Genomic DNA, 21213 nt, shown 5'->3' on the forward strand with positions numbered 1-21213 from the left:
TATTTCTCTTTCCATTTCTTGCCAGCTCCTCAGATACATCCCCCAGGGCATAGGAACCAGATTTCCTGTGTGCCCCCTTGTATGAGACTGAGACAGACACCCATTTTCAGTCCCTTACACAGATGTATGGATGTACCCAGAGATTCTTTTTGTGTAGGTTTAGCTGAGTCATATTCCCTCTGAGTGTGGACTTGAAACATGGAGGTGCATTGGGTAGATTGAGATTAATCTATTCCTGACCTTAAACTGGTCTAGAGGCATGTGAGATGCTCACTTAGAAAGCCTCTTCAGATATTTTAGACATGTAAAAAGGCAGATGAGGTCCTGCTGGATTTATTATGTATCAAGCCAATGATTGCTTTAAGATTTAGAGAAGGAATTGTCACAGGTTCTGAATAAGTCCTTTGGCCATCTACTAGTGACAACAAAGCCATGCTGACAGCTGGAAATTCCCCAAACTTCTAAGTGTTGTGGGTGCAGCAAGGTCAAAAAATCTTCCCAAATAAATAGCCTGTAGTGTAGCAGCACTAGAGAGAACACGGCAATAATATGGGAAATCCCAAAACAAAGAGAGAAGTCAGGCACTGCACGTTTACTGAAGTGACCAGACTGATACTGCTCACAAAGACATTTCAGCCTAGAAGTTGTCCTTTACATAAATCCCAAGAGCTTTTTGACATGGAAATGCTTACAGAATCTAATCCAAATTACCTAAGTGAGTGAGCTTGAAGTAGCTTAATTAAACCACACTAAATTTGCATGAACACTCTATCCTAGAATTAAAGTAATCTTAATTCAATTTAGGTTCATTTACTTTGGAACAGAATAATGCTAAATTAAATCAAGCTCACTTTAATTCTCAACACGAGTGTCCACACAGATTTTAATAGTTAATTAATCCATTGTACTTTCATAAGTGAAACTCCACAGAATTTCATAGCCCATGTTTATGTAAACAAGCTCTAAACACACTCTACTGTTATTTCAGGACTGTTCTATTTTCTATTACACTCCATATGGGCTAATTTAACAGTCACTAGGAGGAGCCAAGTATCAGCAGATTGTTCTTAACCAGGACTGTATTTTTCAGCACTGTATATAAAAGACAATTTTTTATATATTCTCTTAATTACAGTCCTTAATGTAGCCTTTTGGACCCTAAAATCTACTGATGATGAACAAAAGAAGCTAGGTATGATTTGATAGAAAAAAGAGTCTTGAAATTCCAAGTCTAAAAATTATGTGCCTAAAGATGTTCCTTTGCAAAATAGATTATAGCATAAGAATTGGATTTTCTAGATAACAGATGCACTAAAACCACAACTTGAAACAATTTTTGGACTCTGTCCCAGCACAAATCAATCTTATGGATTCTGAAAATGCTAAGACAGATCTTGAAATGGTAATTAATTTGATATAATTCTGATGTCAAAGAAGAAACTCTGATTTATAGCTGTTAAGGCTCTAACTCAACAATTATAAACAATGTTTTTCTAAGTTGCACTGTTTCCAAAGTTGTTGGGTCTCCTCATTAGTTTCAATTTTTAAAATGTTCTCCTGTTCCTGGGGTGAGAAACTATCTTTGGCTGCAGCTCCATTCAAATCACAGCTTGCTGGGCACGGCTCGTGTTAGCTGTGATTTCAGTTGGCAGGGCACTGGATTAGCTGTTGACATCAAGCCAACATTTAATTTTGTTTTCTTGAGTCATCTGTTGCCAGTTCCCATGACAACTGATCTCCTAGCCTTCAGATTTACTAGAGAAAGCCATTAAAATGGCCAGGAGTTCAGATAGAGACTCTTTGATGTGGATGGAAGTTCAACTGTTTTCTTCAATGGAAACGGAAAGATCTTTTCAGCTATTACTGCAGCAACACGGAACTTCTGCTCATGAAAACACAGATGTTCTTGTATTAGAAAAACAGACTGAAGAGTAGTTTTTAACAGGAACCTGTCAGCATCTTTCTACTACAGAATGAAGGTCTTTGTGCCTAAAAATCACGTGGTGCAGAGGAGAGGCAAAAATATTTTTCTATTCTTGTGCAGCAGTAACAAAAGATGAAATTTAAGATATGGATTCTTCTGATCTTCACTGAAGTTCCTGTACATTTCTACTTCTTGTTTCACGAATGTGTGACTTAGGCAAAGGAAGTACCTCAGGAAGACATCATTAGTGTGCCAAGTCAGCCCAGAGGTTGTGACAGATCAGAGCAAAAGGCCAATCCCAATGTTATGAGACCTCAAATCAAAAATACCTTTGGCTGAAAAGAGGAGTCAGCATATATAAAATATGAAATATTTTAAGAAAAAAACAGTAGAATGGATCACAAGCACTCCTTCTAGTAGAATGTTAATTCTTAGTGGTTATTTCTAAGACCCATCTCCTGTTGACTTGCACTGGTCCTTGCAAAGCCTGAATTCCACACTCCTCTTATACACTGGCTGTTCAAAACCTTGCAAAGCACTAAGTACCCTCAAATCCCTTTGAAATAAAAGGAAGCACAAATATAATAGACAAAGGTGCACAACTGGTTCAATCACTGTTAGAGACTTCAGAGAAAAGCCTGCATTTCTTCATTAGGTAAACACCTGCCTCCAGTACACGGGCAGAAAACAAGGAGCTGCACAACTCTGTGGTTTGATGTGGGTGTTCCCCACTGCCCAGGAGCCTGTTCTAACAAGCACTATTTGCAGGAAGATGTCCAATGACCCCAGACTTCCCCAGAAAGTGCAAGCAACGTTTGCAAGCTCAGCCGTGGATCCAGCACTCGTGTCTGTGTTCTAAGAATTAATGGCCCTCTGCTAAGGCAACACACTACAGGGTTTTCTGCACCCCATTTAGTTTATGTTTCACTGGATGACTTTTTCAGGCTGGTTCAACAGCAATTCAGGATTGCTTTCCTAAATGTTAGGATTCATAGGCCTATCATCTCAATTAAAACTGAGAGAACAAGGCAATTACTCTGACAAAAAGCTACCTTCTCTTCTCCTCCTCTGCTTGGCTGAAGCAGTTAAAACATTTTAAAGATAATGGGGGTGGATGTGGGAGAGAGTGAAAGAGAAGGAAAGAGAACACACCAGTTCCCCAGCCTGAGTTAACTCTCCTGATCCCACTGGAGACAGACATTTCCCACCAGCTGAAAATCCATCCCATCAGAGATCAGGGAGGTCAAGTATGTTTGGTACCAGTCACATTGCATGGACTGAGCGGCTTCCCCTTCCAGCTGTCCCCCAGTTTGAGTATAAAAGCACCAACACTAGATTATTGTGACTGGTAAAAATTGGTGTGAATTAATGACAAAACAAAGCACACGTGATTGTCCCAGTGCGACAACGGGGATTAAACAACCCCACTAAATCTGGCAGGTTTTGCTGCACAGGTTCAGGCTGTGGATCCAGGCTCTGTGGGATTGTTTTAGATGCAGTTGGCTCGTGGATGCCATTGATGCATTGATTCAAAATGCTGTGTTTCATGTTTTGCTTTTATCTTTAAATGTATTTGAGTAGGTTTTTCTCTCTTCCAAAACAGCTCACATAATAGGTAGAACTAAAAACGATCTAATAGCTCCAGTGCCTTGGAGCTACTGCCATGCATGAAATTCAAACTGTGACTATAAAAAGAAGCAGGGAGGACTTTCTCTCCAACTCACATTTTTAGCTGTTTCTGTATTTTCTGAGAAGGATAGAACTTGTTCACGTTTCAAGTCAGCATCAGTTAAATAAAATGCAATCTGAAAGTTATTACAGGTCATCTGGGGAACTGGAGGCAAAAGTCTGGGGGGTTTTTGCCTGGTTGAGAAGGTAGTAAGTTTAGCAAGATTAGGAGTTACTAATTAATGTGATAGCATGACCCAAATTTCATTTTACAGCCCATCCTGGTTTAGTCAGGTTCAATGCCATCCATTATAGCTGAGCAAGTAGTTCCTCATGGGTAATACTTTTGCACCTTCATACTTTCTGTCTGCATGTTGCCTTTGATTGTGTGTTTGAAATGTGCATTGTCTGAGTTCAGCAGCCAAATACAAGTGGCATTGCTCAGTCCTAGTCCAGTCCCTCATGTCAGTTCACTCTGTGACTGAGTGCAACTCTTAATTAAGTTTATTTGCATGTGTGCAAAACATATGCTTGCCTATTCAAACCTTGCTTTGCACAGATGTTGCCTAATTTTGTTAAATGGGAGAGACCACTATAATTTTTAGGAGAAATTACCCAAATTAGAATAGATTGAACCACTTGAGTGTGTTCCCAGACTAACGCGACCATTTGGTACCTTGTTTGTGACAATTTAAATGCTTTATCTATTTTCAAACGCTGTGAAATGAGAATTTGTGATTTTCATAAACACAGATTTTTATTGGGGTTTGCCACGTGCTTCATCCCAGCCCAGGCTGACTCGGGGAGTTCTGAGACATCAGCACACTGAGATGGCCTGGAGGGTGTGCATTGAGACACTCCTGGAGACTGATCTGAGGTGGAATCATAACCCTCCTGACTTTGGAGGAGCCCACTGAGGCTGCACACTGTGGGGAGCTGGTCTGTCCAGTGGAGCATGCTTTAATTATGTCATCAGAGCCCTGGGTCATACTGGAAAGAGGTAGACAATGTCATATCCCCTAAACGTGTTCTGACCGTTCAGGCATTTAATCAGAGACTGACATATTTATTACAGATAAAAGGAACAGGAGGATGCTAGGAATTGCTTTAAAGCGGCTTAATTGACAGTGCATTGGGTAATGAATAACTAATTAATAAAATGAAAGCAGAATATAATGGATTTGTACGTTGTTTGTACACAAAATGCATCATTAGGACTCTTCAACCATCATTAGCTCTGTCTCCTCTGCAGTGAGTCATTGTGCTCCCTGAAAGAAGTCTGGGGTGCATTACAGAACTGCCAAACCATACACTGATGGAGCTCAAGCCTTCTGGAATGTCCTCCTGTGCAAGCTGCTTCTCTGAATTTAGGGGATTCCTTCCCATTTCTTTTTTTCCATTTCATGGTGAAATGGGTTCTGCAGATTCCTCCAGGCTGATCTGATCAGAATTGCCCCAAAGTGAAGACATACAGAGAAAAACCCTCACTCTACCAAAGAAACAGCCACAGCAGCTGTGGGCTCGTGGGGGACTCTGCTTGGCTCACTCTGGAAAGGAACTGGCACATCTTAGGTGTGGAGAAACCAAGAGTAAGGGAAAGTGGATAAGCTTAATGACATGTAGTAGCATGACTTATTCAGTCTTCCAAAAATAAAAACAAAAAAGAAACACTGAAATAATGAAACAAAACCAAAGGAAGAAAAGCACTGGCAAATTCTGGCCTCTGTGCTATCAGCTCCAGTAAGTTCATTCTCAAGAAAGGCCCCAAAGACACATAAAGGGATTTTCTCAAAGTTCAGTTAAAATTTGTGTATTTCTAGTAAATAAGACAGCCCTTGATCTACCAGACAACTAGACAAAAGAATCAGCCTTTGATGAAGAAAAAAAAAAAAGCATTATTCATCCAATCTGGTTCAGCAGTTAGTCAGTCATAACATATATATCAGTGGGAACTGTGGGCTTGAATTCTTTGAATGTTTAGTATAAAATGCTGTGCAAAATGAAATAGGCAACAACATATAAGGGAGTTCCTTTACATACAATGAAGAAAATTTGTACAAGATATACAAATGATTTGTATGCACAAAAATCCCATGAGTGCCTATGCAAAGCACTTCATTATGCCTGTTAGTTACTGTAATTGCCATTAACGTGCAATTACTTGCTCTGCATCACAATTCCAGGTGAATGGTTAAATCAGCTGCAAAATTATGAGAGCTGAAAAATCCTGTTTCAAACCCCAGACCATTTCATTAATCTCTTATTGTAGAGTAAACAAAGTGCATTTCATGAGCTAACAGATTGCAAGCTGTATTATTTCCTGAAGGGACTGCAGTATTCCCAGAAGAACTGAGGTGGTTGTTTATGGAACAAGAGTTCCCCATGCAATAGCACTGAACTTGTCCTTCCAGTCCTTTCCATCAGGACTCAGTCACATCATCAGGAGGGGTTATTGGGCCTTGTCAAACCTGGGGTGTTCTAGGGCTGGTTTTTTATGCTGTCTGTGATCTGAGTATTTAAACACTTTCTGCATAAACCCATTAGTAAGAACTTAGTTACTTACATACATAATTGCCTGGCTTTTCTCTTTTTTGGGAGACCAAACTTGGGATGGGGTTGGGTTTTCTGGAGTCTTTTTCAGGGAGAGGAGGACTAGAATATTACAACTGTTAAAGTAATTTTTGGTGGGAAAAATTGGAAAATGAGGATGGTTATGTAGTATTTCTTAAGGACTATCAGACTAGATTTGCCCAAGCACTTCTACAAGAATGTTCCACAGTTAAATCCTCTTGAATCTAAAAGCTTTGTTCTCATCTCTTATGATGACCAAATGGCTTCATTCTTGGCTCTTCTAAATTGAGAGGAACAGCTCTTACAGCAGTACTTCATCAGCTGAAATTCAGTCCTAAATATAGCTGAAGTTTGAGCAACCTCTTCTATATGGATATTAGGGGTGAAATTGGTGCTCTAGGTTGCCCTCACAGAGGCTCACTCCGAGCTGCTTTGAGGATGTGACTGCAGGGATGACAGATTTATAGTGACAAGAGCCATGAAGGAAGAAAATGTCAGAAATCCAGACTGGGTTGTGCTTTTCACTTAATAAGTTGACAGGAAAACACACCAAATATAAAGGTAAACAGTGATAGCTGCCATCCCCTCCTTACCTCTCCTTTTCCCACCTCCCTCCACCAACAAAGGCTGCAATTATTATTTTTTTCAGCAACAATGGGGAAAAATGAAAAATTAATAAAACCCGATGGCGACTCTCTCTTATCCCATAGATTGCCCTAGAGCTTGCCCAGAGCTGCAGTGCAGAAAAATCCAGCCAAATACTTTTAAAATTTAGATTAAAGCAACAAGATCAACAACAGCAAAGCCCCAAACCCCACCCCCTTGCTCTCCCAGGACCTGGAGCACATGTAGACTGTAATTACCAGAGTTACTGCTGAGGAGAGAACATCCAGAATGCAATTATGCTATTAGGACAGGGTAATCAGAATAACTTGCTTATTAGAGAAAACCATATACTTGTTCTACGCCATTATCTTCACTTCTATAAAACAGCCTTCTTAGGAGATACTATAATTAAACAGTGATTATGGACATCAAATCAATTTTCAATGGATATGGATTATGTGATAGCACAAGACCTGAAAGGGAATCACAGTTTCATGTCCAGGCACTTAAATTGTGCAAAGAGTTTTCCAGTGATGCACTGGTTTACAGGTGCAACAGGGAGTTCCCATTAACCTCAAACAAAGTGATGGCCAGTGCTATCAATACAGATGTGAAATGCCCATTAGAAATGCATAGTTAGAACTGTTAAATTTCAGAGAAAACTCTAAAAAATATATAATTACTATTCAAACATCATGGATGTTGGAGCCACTTTGAATTCACTGATTTGCAGATAAATGGATAAGACCAAAGAAATCCACGTGATGCTCCCAAAGCTGCCCACAATTTATGAAAATACCACTATGTACATCCTTGGAATACAATTGCTGTGAATAACCCATCTGTCATGAGAAATAACCCTAAATAACAAGGCTGTCACCCCAAGCACACTTAGATGGCAGTGAGATAGATGGAGTTTTCTTTGCATCTCAGAAGGCAGAATGTGTTTTGGGCAGAACAACAAGGAAATAAAACAGCTGCTTAAAACCACTCCAGACATACTATTTTGGAAGAGTTGCTTTGAAGTCCCACCTCCTGAAAGCTCTCCTAATGACAAGATGAGAGCAGGAGCACTGGGTCAGTCCTGCTTGTTGCAATGGTAAAATGCCTACAAAGGAATCTCAGTGCCCTTTCTGAAGGTTACAAAACATGCAAGTTATCAATGCTTCTGGCTTTGCACAGATCTATGTTACACAGGAAATGAGGGAACAAAAAATTGGGCTTTAGAAGGTATAACAAAAATTTCACAGGAACAGTCATGAATTTAAAGTCTGGAACATGACTTGGATGTTTAGTGGCCCCTCTGAGATGGGACTATTGATTTCTGACATCGAGGGACCGTAATATCTGACCTGGAAGCTGTAAGGCAGGAAATACAGCACTGCCATCAGCAGCACATACGTGACAAATTTTGCAGATTTCAGCATGTAATATTTGTTATTCTCAGGGGAATCTCCTAGTACCAGTTTTTGACCTCTTCTACAGAACTTCCTTTAGCTGCAAGACCTGAGCATGCTTTAACTCTGGCTCTGTGCACCTTATCAGTGTCCCAGTGTGATCAGCTCTGACTCTGCAGGAGACATGAGCCCGTGGAGCAGTTACCCAACATTTCCATGGCTCAATACCAACACCTGTAGAGCCGTTAGAGGCTCCTTGGAAAAGTCTTTGAGAGCTGGATAATGGCAGAGCAGGATTTCTGTGCTAAAACAGCTCCCAAAAAGCTGCCGACCACAGCAATGTGAAGCAAAAAGGCAGCCACTTACTCCAGCTCCACAGACCTTGCCTGTAGCCTCTTTCAACAACTCATAGATGCAATTACACATCTATTCACCACCACTGCAGGTGCAAGATGAGCGACAGCACGTGTAGAAATGTGTGTGGGTGTGCAAATGCCTCATTATGTGATTTGTTAGCACAGTGAGTGAGGCTTTGTGTCCAATGAATGTGTAAATGAGGTGCTCAGCCTACTCGAGGGAAAAAACACTTAACTTTGCCTCCTTAGCCCATCCCTCTCAACACACATTGGAAAAGTAGTTTCATTCCTTGTCAAAGTAGCAGCTTCCATCTCAAACCTAATCCTGCTTCCTTGTGCTGTCCTTGGGTTTCTAACAATGAAGAGAAGTGAATCTTGAGGAATTAGTCGTGTTGAATCATATCTTAATCATATGCATGATATGCTCTTCTGTAGCATTAGAGTACGAGACGTCACATCTTGTGCTGTCATTTCTGGGACAGAGAACTGGGCCTGTTTGCTGGCTTTAAATCACTTCTGGCATTAACGAGATTCTGACCAGAGGCTTTATTTCATGTTCAGGAAATGTGCTGCATTATTTCCTATTATATCACAATATGTTGCAAAGGAACTGCTAAGTTACCAAGACTAATCCTTTAAGTCTTTCTTTCTTTACAATGTCAGACAAAATAAGACTATGCCATATTTCTGTAATCTCTGTTGTATTATGAGAATATTATGATCTATAACAACGACAAAATCTCTAAACTGCAGGATTCCCATTGGCTCTGATAGGCTTAGTTTCATCTCTTTCTGTCAGAAAAGATATTTCTAAGTCTGCATGATTTCATTTTAACAGGCACTATCTGGCTAAAAATCAGATTATTCATGTAAAAAGTTTTCTTCTGCTTAAAAATCAGTATTTCTGAAAAAACATGATGTAATACCCAAAGTTCTCTTTCTTCAAGAAACTACTTAAAATGAAAGTTAGTTTTGAAGAATCAGGGTATCTACTGCCACTTTTTTTCTTCTTGGATATGTGCATTTAGATTAATCTGTTCAAAAGTAGCTTTTGTTCTCAGACAACTTTACTTCAGCTACCAAGATCTAAAAAAGATTCCTTCAATGCTCTCCTGGCAAATTGCAGGGGGATTTCTTGAGGGAGAATGGGAATTTGAATTAAAAACTAATTAATTAAACCCACCAGAAGTAGACTTTCATTTCTTTTAATAGGATGAGAAAATAAATTAAAAAATATCTATAAAGGTGTATCCTCCTTCTGAGAGATCTGCTCTTTTGGACAGAGTGAAACCTTCATTCCACACATACCTATTCAGAAAGTTTGGGTGTATTTCTCTGCTGATATTTTATGATGTCTAAGTCACTAAAAGCATATTCAGTAGTTTATCTGTTTTATAATTCCTTCATTAAAGCCGCCAAACAAACCATGCTCTCAAAATGCAAAGCTCTTGGCAGTGTGGGTTTTGTTTGGGTTGGGGTGGTTGGGGGCCTGGTTGAGGTTTTTCTTGTTGATTTTTTAATAAGCTACCACAAAATGTGTTTAAAATCCTCAAAAAAACAGATGAATAGACAAATATTAAATCCCAGGATGGGAAGCAGAATAGATTTTCTGCAGGTGCAGGACACAAACTAGCTGATTATATAAAAATCTCCTCTCCCAAATAAGATAGATGAGTAATGCTTCAGGTCACAGTGCAGCTTTTTTAGAAGAGGTTGGTAGAACTAGAGACCTTTGATGTGTTGGAATAAAGCCTAAACACATCCTAGAAGTTGTGTGAGGAGAACAAGAGTGAGAAAAATATAAATGGAACAGCAAGTTACTGAAAACGGCTTCTTCTGATTTTTGCTCTCAGGTTCTTTCAGAAACAAGGTTTATTTAACCACTTTTCATCTCATGTCACCCACAATAACTTTGGAGCTTATTGGCAACTTCCAGCAAAGGATTTAGTTCATGAAAAATGACACTAGTGACCCTCATAAGTCTCACCTGTAGGAAAAGCCTCAGTGTGAGGTGAGTTTTGCTTATACACCAAAGCATCCACTCAGGAGAGATGCTGTGAGTGCCCTCAAGGGAAGAGAGTTCAGTCAGTCTGACACTTCATTAGACAGGAGAGGAGCCAATCTCAAGTCATAAGTCTCATAAATCTGATAAATGAGATTTTTAACAGTTTAAGATCTCATTGAGCACTGAAAACGCTGGAACTGTAGGAAGGCAGGCTTTGTTGGCTTCTCTGTTCTTACGGTAGTAACACCCATCCTACTTCCAAAAGAATCATTTGGGAGAAAGGCCTCTGGAGCAGGGACCTCCTGCATTTGCCAAGGCAGGAGAAAAGTGCAAGCTAATAGAGTGGACTCAGACTAGATCACAGGAAAGTGAAAAAAACTGTAGAGAAAACCCACTGAAAAGTAAAAAGAAGTAGCAACAAGTTCTACTGTCTCACAAGACAACAAGAGAATGTAGGGAGGCACCAGCTCAGTGAGGTAGGAGGAATGCCAGTTTTCCAGACCAACTTGTGTTGTCTTCAATGACACTTCCTTGGACTAAAGAAGAGAGATACAGGATAGATTTCTATTACGAGTTAGGGACACTTCTGAAAACATTTTCATTCACACACAATATTCTGGACTTTTGAAGGACATTTCTTTGTACTTTTACATATTACTTGGCTTCCTTTCAGTTTATTCTTCTGGTTGAATTACAGCAGAAAATGTACACCACAACACTACGAGATCCCTCTGCTATCCATCCTGACAGCTGCTGTTCACATTCCCTGGGTTTGCCTTAAGAAAATGTGGCTCTGATCATGTCATCTGTTAAGTTAACCACTACTGTGAGGGTCCAAGGCAACCAGCCTCAGGCCATGGCTGATATTTGCTCCTATGATTGAGGAGAATCACGGGTTTAGTCAGGATATACATTTTTTGGTATATTTTGGTTCATTTTCTTGAGCTAAACAAGAAATGAGGCTTTTAGAACTTATGGTGCACGAGTGGAGAATTTGTATGAGTGAAAGGCTCCATTTTCTGTTTTCTAGAGCTTTCTCTGCATAGTTAGGAGTCTAATATGAGTACTAATTCTCTGCTTCTAGGCATTGGAACATAGAGCAAAGTCAACTGTCAGGGAAGGAAACATTTAAGCTGAAGTTAAGTTGAACTGCTGTATCTGAAAATAGGATGCTTTTCTCCTTGAAACCCCTGCAATCCCAGAAAGCTGTTCCCAGTCTACATAGCTCCTAGAATTAAAAAAAAATATATATATAAAAATATATTTATATAAAAATATATTTATATTTTTTCTTTAATCATAAATGCAGAGCTTACAAAATTACCAAGTCCCATCTGCAAAGCACAAACTTCAGAGAAACCCAATTAAGTCAGTGTTGCATACACTATCATGTTTGCTCTAGTTAAATATTCCACACAGATTCATCTCATTCATGATGAAACAATTAAAAAGTACTCCCAGGAGCCAAGAAACTCTCTTGGAGACTGATTTCTACTCATGTTTTGTCTGAGCTCCCCTAAGAGGGCAGGACTGGTTCTAGATGCTGAGCAAACATGCCCATAGTGTCAGCACTTTTGTGTATTATTTGAAGGCAGACACAGAAGACTCACCCTGACCATTCCATTTGGAGTTCACGTGTGTTTATTCACCCACCTTTCATTTCCTTCCAGCCTGGCTCAAGCTTCCAGGCTGGGCAAGAACCCACTCCCTAAATAGCATCTTCTCCTGCCCTGTCAAGAACAGTCCTAGACCAGACCACAGCCCTGACCCAGCAGAGCATTTATGTTCTTATAAGGATAAAAGCCTAAGTTTGGTGCAGGCTGGTTAAGAGATAAGATGCAGATTTCTGGGAGCAGCTGAATGAGATGTGACAGCCATTCCAAACAGATCAATATGGGCAAGGCACAGGGAAGAGTGCATGGCCTGAGGGACGGAGCAGCCCTCAGAAAACGTTGAAGGCTTCACTGGTTTGATGTGATGCAGTGATCTATGTCTAGTTGCTGGTTATGCAGCAGCTGAACAATTTGAGGATGTTCAAAAAAAAATTAGATTAAGAAAGTTAACACATGAGCTGTCTCTCGATTATATGAAGAGTCATGAAGTGCTTCATGCCTTTCTTCAGTTCTAACCACAGGTCCACATTCCTGACCCACATGTGATTACACAATTAGTGTACTACAGAAAGCAGGGTAAGATCCCCTTTGATTCAGATCATCTTACTGAACTATTTATGCAGACTCAAGCGTGGAGCTATTGACCTGCATCAAGTAGGTATATGATGTTCTCTCTAGGGCATGTATAAATTGTGTATACATTAGACCATAAATCAACTTGAATTTCAAACAAAAGTATGGGATTTAATGGGCACAAAGAATCCATTGTATTACGTACGAAGTCCACCTCCATTTTGCAGCTAAATCAAGGTATCATATTTAGCTTTACTTACCCTTGGTATTTATAGATCTGACCTGCTTAGGGAAGCCACGGTAATTAATTCTACATATTAAGTTCTAAAAACAAAAAGCCACAAATTTGGTTAGAAAAACACCGTGTTATAAATAAATAAATGGTGGAGCCTGTTCATTACAGCACGAATTGGGCAGTCTTGAAACAGAGTTCCCAAACTACAGATTGTGAAAGATTAACGCTGTTATTTAACTATTCACTAAAATATACAGTTACATTTCCAGATAAATACCACTCCCAGCATTATGTAACTAATTCCATTTTCTAAGTGTGGTGCAAACATTAACTGAATGAATAATCTTGAACCATCTTCATTCATTGCTAAAGGGTGACGTTTCTTTATTATTTGACACACATGAGTTTATCTTATTTGCACAGAGAAGCAACTACTTGTGTGCACAAGTTCTTACGTGTGTAAATTAAGTCTGAGTAATTTGTACTTAAGGTATACAATCAAATTTGGGGTTTACTTTTGTTTTGAAATAAAGCCTGTATTAAAGAGACAAAGATAGACATAAAACAACACAAGGCATTTCTGATATGCTGACCTCACTCCCATAAATCCAGTCTAGGTTATGATGATGCATAATCAGTATTTCCACTTCTTGGATAAAGAGGTTTTAATGGTTTAAGTGTCTTTTCATCAATATTCAAACTACCTGCCAACTTGGGATTTAGGAGAAAAGACAACTGTAAAACTCTTTTTTCCCAATTAAAGGTCTGTATTTCCTTTACAGAACTCTAAGATTTGTCCAAATACAAATCTCCAAACACTGGGAACAGTCAAACCTTGGAAAAGCCTAAAACCAAGCCTCAACATGAGTAGCATACTTATTAACTGACCTCATTTAATTTCTGCAAAAGTAGCATTAAAATATAACTTCCTCAAGCTCTTTCTTGAATCTCAAAAAATAAACTAAGGAGAGTTTCAGCAAGTAAAAGGCTCAGGCAAGCAGCATAAAGCAGTTTGTGTTAAGTGTGCACAGTGTAATGATACCCCAGCACTGTCCCCAATCCAAGGGTGGGCAGGACCAAAATTATGCATTTGGAGTAACATAATCCACATCTCCCAAGTGCCACCTATGTAGGTTGTCCGAGTACACTGTGCCCATTCTCCTCTCCAGGAGGGGAGAGATTCCTCTCTCCCCTCCTGGAAAATGCTGGAGAAGAACTGCCAAGTGTATGAGATGAGTGATGGAGCAGGGAGGAGGGGTGCTGGGGTAACAGGAGATTCTCCACTGCAGGACAGAGAAAAAAAGGCAGTTCTGTGCTTCCAGTGAAGTTTCTCTGCATCACTTGGGGTCCAGTTAGATCAGACCAGCAAGGGGCTGGGAATTTGATGAGAAAGGAAAAGACCTTCTCAAGAGCACAGAGGACCATTTCCTAAAATATAACTCCCATTGTAGTACTTTGTAATAAGGTGATGATTTTTCAGGTGCTATATTATAAAAAACTCTACATTCAAACAAATAACAAATGTCTTGGGAAGCCTTACAGGACTTAAATTTGGATTTCAATGTAAAAGGAAATGGGCTATTAACTAATATCCTGCATGTTTCTTGTCTCTACCGAGTATTCCTGAGTATTCCTAAGTTTCTACAGGGAGCCCTTGGGTTGAATTTGAACAGGAACATTCTGACTTTGGGTGAGAGAACATCACAAAGTTTCACATACATTAAACACAGGGTTCAGTTATAAACTGGAGCAAAAGCACTGGCTAGCTTATTTAATTTTGTTCATAAATTAGTAGGGGAAAAGATGTAGAAGACCTGGGTACACTTCTTGTTTCAGAAGAAATATGATGCAGGCAAAACAAACTGTGTTAACAGAACAGACTTGTTGATACAGGAAAATGAAATGGAAACCAAATCTTTCTGGTGGAAAAAAAAAACCCTAACAACTTTTTATAGGTGGCCTGGCTCAAGTGTTGGGATCAAATTTGAAAATTTATGCAACTAAAGACATCACAGATAAGCCTTTAAGGCCCTGATTAAGCTGCAGTGATCCAAATGACTGCAAAAGGATGAGAGCACCAGCCAGCTGACAGGCAGGGCACCAACAGCATCTTTCTCTGTCCCTCTGCTATCAATTCCCTTGTCTTAAGCACATATTTGAAGTTCAGCACACACATTTAAAAGATTTTCTGAATTATGGGCCTGGAAGGAACAGATTTGCAGCAAAAAGATTCAGAAAGCTGGCACCAATCTGTCTGCACTCCAGTTGTACCCCTGTTCCTCTTTGCCCTCCCTTTGCTCCCTACAAGCATCCGCAGCCCAAACCTCCTATACTTCACTTTTAATAAGCTTTTGAGTTTCCAAACCTTCCCTGCCAGTAGCTTCCAAGATCTCTGAGATTTCCAGTACTCTGATGTTTAAGGAGGAAAAGCACAGCTTCCCAGTTGCTCCCAAGCTTCCTAACACTGCACAAGACTCAGACTGAGCAAACTTGTAGAAGGAACAAATATGTCAGTAACAAGAGTCAATCAAAATCTTTAGCAGTGTCAGTCAACCCCAAAAAGTTAAGAGAAAACAATGATAGGCATATGGAGTGGCACAGTCCATCCAGGGTAGGTTACAGCTTTAAAACAGAAGAAAGAAAAAGCTGTAGTAAAGAATATTCCTATATCTGCTGTTTATTGACTCAGGATTTTCCATGGGCATTACTTAGAGGGCTGAGTCCTTACACTGCCTGTGAGGCTCTGCTGGGTTCAGGTCAGCCTTCAGCCCAGAGAGAGATGATGTAAAAGGAACAAAACAATTCTCTTCTTAGCATCCTAGAAGAATACTTACAAGAATGTTTCCTGCTACAGAACTTTTGAATTATGATAACTAGAAACAGTGAGGAAGGAGCTTTAAGTCTTATGCAGTTTTCTCTTCTTGAGTTAATTCAGAGCACAGTGCTGCTGATCACACATGGTATCAATAGAAATAAAAGGGGAATTAGTGTCTGGCACAGACATAGCTGTACATCACTAGAACAACTATTCTGAAATAGCTTTAAGTTGTCTGAACTTGAAGCACATCACAGCAAATAATGCAGAGGCTGAGGAGTCCCCTCCATCAGCCTTCTCCAAGGAGAACAATAAGAAAAGATGATGACAGAGCTGTTAACAACATCTAACACTGCTAATTTCACCACAACAGCTCCTTGCCTTGGTACAGATCCTGCGCTGGAGGAGAAGGAACACACAGCAGACCACTGGCAAGGTCTGCTGGAGAACTCAGAAATGCCCATCCTGAAGAAGCATTCATTGATTGCATGGTGCCAGGAGGGAGAAGCAACATCACAGAGAGCAAAACATGATGGCACCAATGTACACTTAGACAAATCCAAATGGATTACCCCCAAATTAAGGAGGGGAGGGGTTGACGTTTTCACACGTTGTCATGGTTGTCTGTATCTCCTCAAGTAATACAGAGTTTTGACATGGTGTTCTTCTCCAGTCTGTGCAGCCCTCTCTTTTATGACTACAAATCAAATGAGATTGTCAATCTTTCCTATGGCCTGTGACTGCTGGAAGGATGTAATGAGAGCAATATTTTGGCTTTGTGCAACTGTCTCTCAATTAGATGGCGATACTGAAATCTGTTCTCTTCAGACTCTCCTTTCTCTCTTGATCCTTATCTGGAAAGATGGAGGAGGGGAAAGACATATGAGATGTAAGATATATATAAGGAAATTCTTGACATCCCTGGAAGTGTTTGAGGCCAGGTTGGATGGGGCTTAAATCAACCTGGTCTAGGGGAAGGTGGACCTGCCATGGGCAGGGGGAGAACAAGATGATCTGCAAGGTTTATTCCAACTCAAACCATTCCATGATTCTATGAATAAGAAAGATGAAATTCTCTTTTTAACAATGGATTGGTCTAGAGAGAGCCTGTAGCTAAGCAAGACATGAGTATTTTGATGTGTGCTTCTCAAACTGAGGACATATTCCTTTTTCAAGGCTTGCACTCAGTGTGACAGTGAGCTTAAACAGACTCAAACACGAAGTCTAGTCTTTGTTGTACTAATTCTCATAAAATACTGCTCAGTGGCCATAAAATAGTTCACTTAAATCCCAGGCTGAAATGCATGATTTTATCTCAAAAGGAGAAAATAACTGCTCCAATTAAAACAAAGAAACTTTTATTCCTTCTTATCTTTCTTATACTATTTCCAGTATTCTCCACACCACCAGTAGGAACCCTAGGCACCATTTATTACCACATTTTCTACCTCCATGTACTTTCCTCAGTAGGCACAGCCAAATGAATTGGTGCAGAATAATCCTTGACCACATCATGCACTCAAAAAAACATTGCAAAACAAGAGTGCATCTCCAGCAGGAATTTGGCATCGTTCAAATGCCACGTAAAAGTAGGAATGGTTTTTGCAGTGATCCGTATTTTGGTATTGGTTTATTTGTCTGTGTGATTTAAATGCATGGCTTAAATGTAAATAAAAATTAATTTAGTTTTTAAATTAAGAAAGAATCCTACATGTTCACAGGTACTTCTCTATACGGTTTGTCTGCCAGCAGGGTTGGGATGTAAACACAAACTTTGTCCATATCATTTCACACTCCTAAGTCTGTCTTTGGACTTGGAGTCCATGGATGGTTATGTTGGTATTGTAATGATAATGAAAACATTATTTTCCAGGCTAATAAAATAAGTAAAAATTACAATTATGTCATCTAGCATACATAATTCTTACAACAGTATAAATTTTATTCCACGCTATGAAATTGCTCATAATGATTACTCACAACACTGTAAATTTTATTTAAATTAAGTAATTTATGTTCACTTTTTATTATCATTTTGAGTCGTACAGATGTTCAATACTATTTGACAAACAAATTTAAAACATGAAAACCTCACCAAACATGCTAATTCTGCTACCTACCTGGACAAAAATCATATGTATTTATCACCCTTTGTTTCTCTCCACATATTGTCTGTATAACACAATACTATAAAAGACATCCTTTCTTGTATTTTAGTTTGGCTTCTGCAATGGGACACTGGCTTATTTCATGAAGTCTGTATTAGGGGAAAAAATGCTACTTGGCCTTGATAGTTCTTTCTCCTAACAAAAAGCATAATAATGTTTATATCTTTGTCTATTTGTCGGACATGTTGTGTAGTTTCTTTGTTGCCTTTCACGAAGGCCAAAATAATTAATTAGCAGAAAATAATATAGAGGAATTAAAGCTGAGATTGTATATGCCTGCCTTTCATTAGTCACTTCTGCTTCCAGAAATCAAATGGCAGAAACATACATTCCTCTTTCAGTCAAGATTGCCCCTTTGGGAGTGAGTCGAGCAGTTCATGTAAGAAGAGTCCTTTGTTCCCTTCACTTGTGGTATTGGAACAGTTGGTAATCAGAGATAAATCATCTACTGTTTGCCTTAATTTAATTTGTCTTTCACTCCAGAGCAAGGTGCTCAGAATTGCTTGATAAGACAAATAAATAGAAGAACGTAAAATAGATACAAATATTAATAACCTCATAGGCTCGGGAGGAAGCAATCGAGCAGGTGTGTGAATAGAGCCTGGAATATTTTATTTACTCAGTAATCCGAGAAAGGTCGGAATAAAGTTCAACCCGAAATTGCATTCAGGGACTGTCTCTTGCAGGCTCATAGTGCCTGACCCAAACCCCAAGATTCCAGGCTTAGAATTCGGTGTAGTGGGCAGTGATGATCAACACCCCATTCATTGTCTTTATGCTGTTTTGGTTACTCCTTTTCTCATAAACAAGCCTGGAGGTCTTGTGTGACCATCATCTATTCTGAGAAACTGAGAGCAAACTGGCTCTTACCCTTTGCTTCCAGCTTCTTGTTGTGCCTTCCCGTGCAATCACATCTCATCAAAGTGATGTAGCTGTTTGTTGGGGTTTTTTTCCTAAAGGTCTCATCATTGCTTAGATTCTGACAATCTGAAATTACTGAGTCACCACCAGCAGACATTTAGAATAACTCCTCAAAGTGAAGTTAAACTGAAAACACCATTAGCCATTGTTAAAGAAGAAAAAAATCTCATCACAATATTCTATTTATATCCTAACGATTGGGCTGGGTCCCCTCAGCACCACCCTCTGTGTCTCCATAAGGAGATTACGCTTCTCCCTATGAAGTGAAAATTACCTTCTTGTGGGCAGAAAGCGTTTAATTATGACTCTGCTTCCCTTGTCTCCATGGCGATCCCATGCAAACAGCCTGCTTTATTAGCCCTCATTTCCCCCACCCCCCCAAAGTCATAAATCATCCCTGCGGGGGCTCGAGCGTTCCCGGGGACCCCCGGCCGGGACCCGGCTCCGGCCGCGCCCCCCGCGCTCACTCGGCGAGCGGACACTGCGATCGCCGCGGGACACGCTCCGCTCTAATCCCGTTTGGAGCTAAGCGGCTGCATCATTTCAGCACTCACCGCAGGAAATATGTTCCCAATCCCTGCCCGGCGCGCTACAAATTGGCGGATGATCTCGGCGCTCCCCCGCCCGCCCCCCGAGCGCCGCCGGGGCCGTTACCTGTGCGCTCCCCGGGGTCGGTGAGGATGCTGGGGTCACTCTGCGACCTGCCTCGCGGGAGAAAGCAGCCGGTCCCTTCTTCCGATGCAGCCATGAGGTGGAGGGCGGGAAGCTCAGAGGAGGGGGGAGGAGGAGGCGCTCATGGAGCCGGAGGCGGCCGGGGGACAATGGGGACGGGGGTGCGGCGGCGGCGAAGGAGCGTCAGCCGGGCAGGACCAGCCGCGGCAGCATCTTCCCCGGCGCCGTCGGCAGGGCTGCGGCGGGCGCTCCGCCGGCACCGGGAGCTCAGGAGGCAGCTCCGGGCTCCTCACGGGGGTGGGCCATGCTGCCAGCCGGGGTGGGGAAGAGCAGGGGCGCGGGCCGCCGGCCCGGCCCCCCGCCGCCGCCGCCGCCGCCCCCTCCCGGGACGCCCCTTCCCGGGACGCCCCCTCCCCCGAGCGTCGCTCCCGGAGTCGCCTCAAGCAGCCGCGCCGCTGAGCGCATCCGTTGGAAAACATTGGGATTCTCCCATGGTGCCCCGCGAGCGGCCCTGTGACGTCACGGCGGGGGGGTGGGCGCCGCACCTGCACTGCACAAAGGCGGGGGCTCCGCAGGTGCGCGGGGTCCGCCCCGCCCGCGCCTCGGCAGGGGGGGCGTGGGGAGGGGCCGCCCCGCCCTCGGCGTGCGGGGGGAGCCCCCCGGGACCCCCCGAGCCCTCCCTGCCCCGACCCTCGGGGCGCTTCGCGGCGCGACCCTCCGGCACCGCGGGGCTCAGGGTCCGCTGCCGCCTCCACCTGCGGCTGGAGAAAGAGGAGGAGGAGGAAGAGGAGGAGGAGGAGGGTATCTTGGGAGGGTCAGAAAGCGCCGGTTCCCCGCGGCAGGACGCGCGGGGGTCGCACTGCCCGAATCCGTGCCCGTGTCCGCCCCGCCGGGACCCCGCGCAGCCCGGCGGGACCTTGTGCGGAGCCGGCGGGGCCGCGCTGGGGCGGGCGGGGGGCTCATGGCAAAGGAGGTGTCGCACGGAAACCCCGGGAAAACGGGGTGTTCCACCTCGACTGAGTAGCTCCGTTTGGGAATTTGTTTAAAGCGAGTATCTGGTTTCACGGGTTTTTATTTTAAACGCAAGGTCACTTCTCCCCGTCCTGCGCAACTCGGGGCTGCTTTGCTGTTCCCGGTGATGCGGGTCGTGTTTCCTTGGAGTTTTGACCTGTAAAAGCCAGGGATACTTTTTAATCGCTGTCTCAGTCCTGTAGAATGCTCAGACGGCACTTGGGATCGTGTAGGTTCTCCCCTCGTTTCTTACAGCGAGGCGGTGCTTTAAACGCTGCTTTTGTCTTTGCCCGGAACTGGTGCTAAGGAATGCACTCACCTACAAGCACATTTCTTTGGCTGACTTGAGCAGCGGTTGTATGTGAAGCTGAGCAAGCTCCTGGGGTTAGACAGATATAAGTTTGCAAAATTTTAGGGATGAAACTTTGTGTCAGAAAATTTTCCATTAACTCAGTCCCTCATTCACCTACAGAGTCACTGAATGAGTGACGTTGGAAGGGACCACAGTGAGTCATCTGGTCCAACCTCCCTGCTCAGGCAGGTCATCCCAGAGCACATGGCACAGGATTGCGTCCAGATGGTTCTGGAATATCTCCAGTGAGGGAGACTCCACAACCTCACCTGGACAGTAAAGAAGTTCTTCCTCATGTTCAGGTGGAATTTCCTGTGCACCAGTTT

General features: G+C 42.0%; 1 protein-coding gene across 1 annotated transcript in view; it reads right to left on the minus strand.

The window, feature by feature from the left end:
* The window catches only part of PHACTR3 (phosphatase and actin regulator 3), a 100672-nt gene extending 80684 nt beyond the window's left edge, over positions 1-19988 (minus strand). The window contains exon 1 of the mRNA XM_064674106.1: positions 19507-19988. Coding sequence (XP_064530176.1) covers positions 19507-19600 — 94 coding nt within the window. The 5' untranslated portion in view covers positions 19601-19988. The remainder of the gene's footprint in view (positions 1-19506) is intronic.
* Between the last annotated feature and the right edge of the window lie 1225 nt (positions 19989-21213).

This window comes from Pseudopipra pipra, chromosome 17, assembly GCF_036250125.1.
Source record: "Pseudopipra pipra isolate bDixPip1 chromosome 17, bDixPip1.hap1, whole genome shotgun sequence".
Taxonomy (NCBI): Eukaryota; Metazoa; Chordata; class Aves; order Passeriformes; family Pipridae; genus Pseudopipra; species Pseudopipra pipra.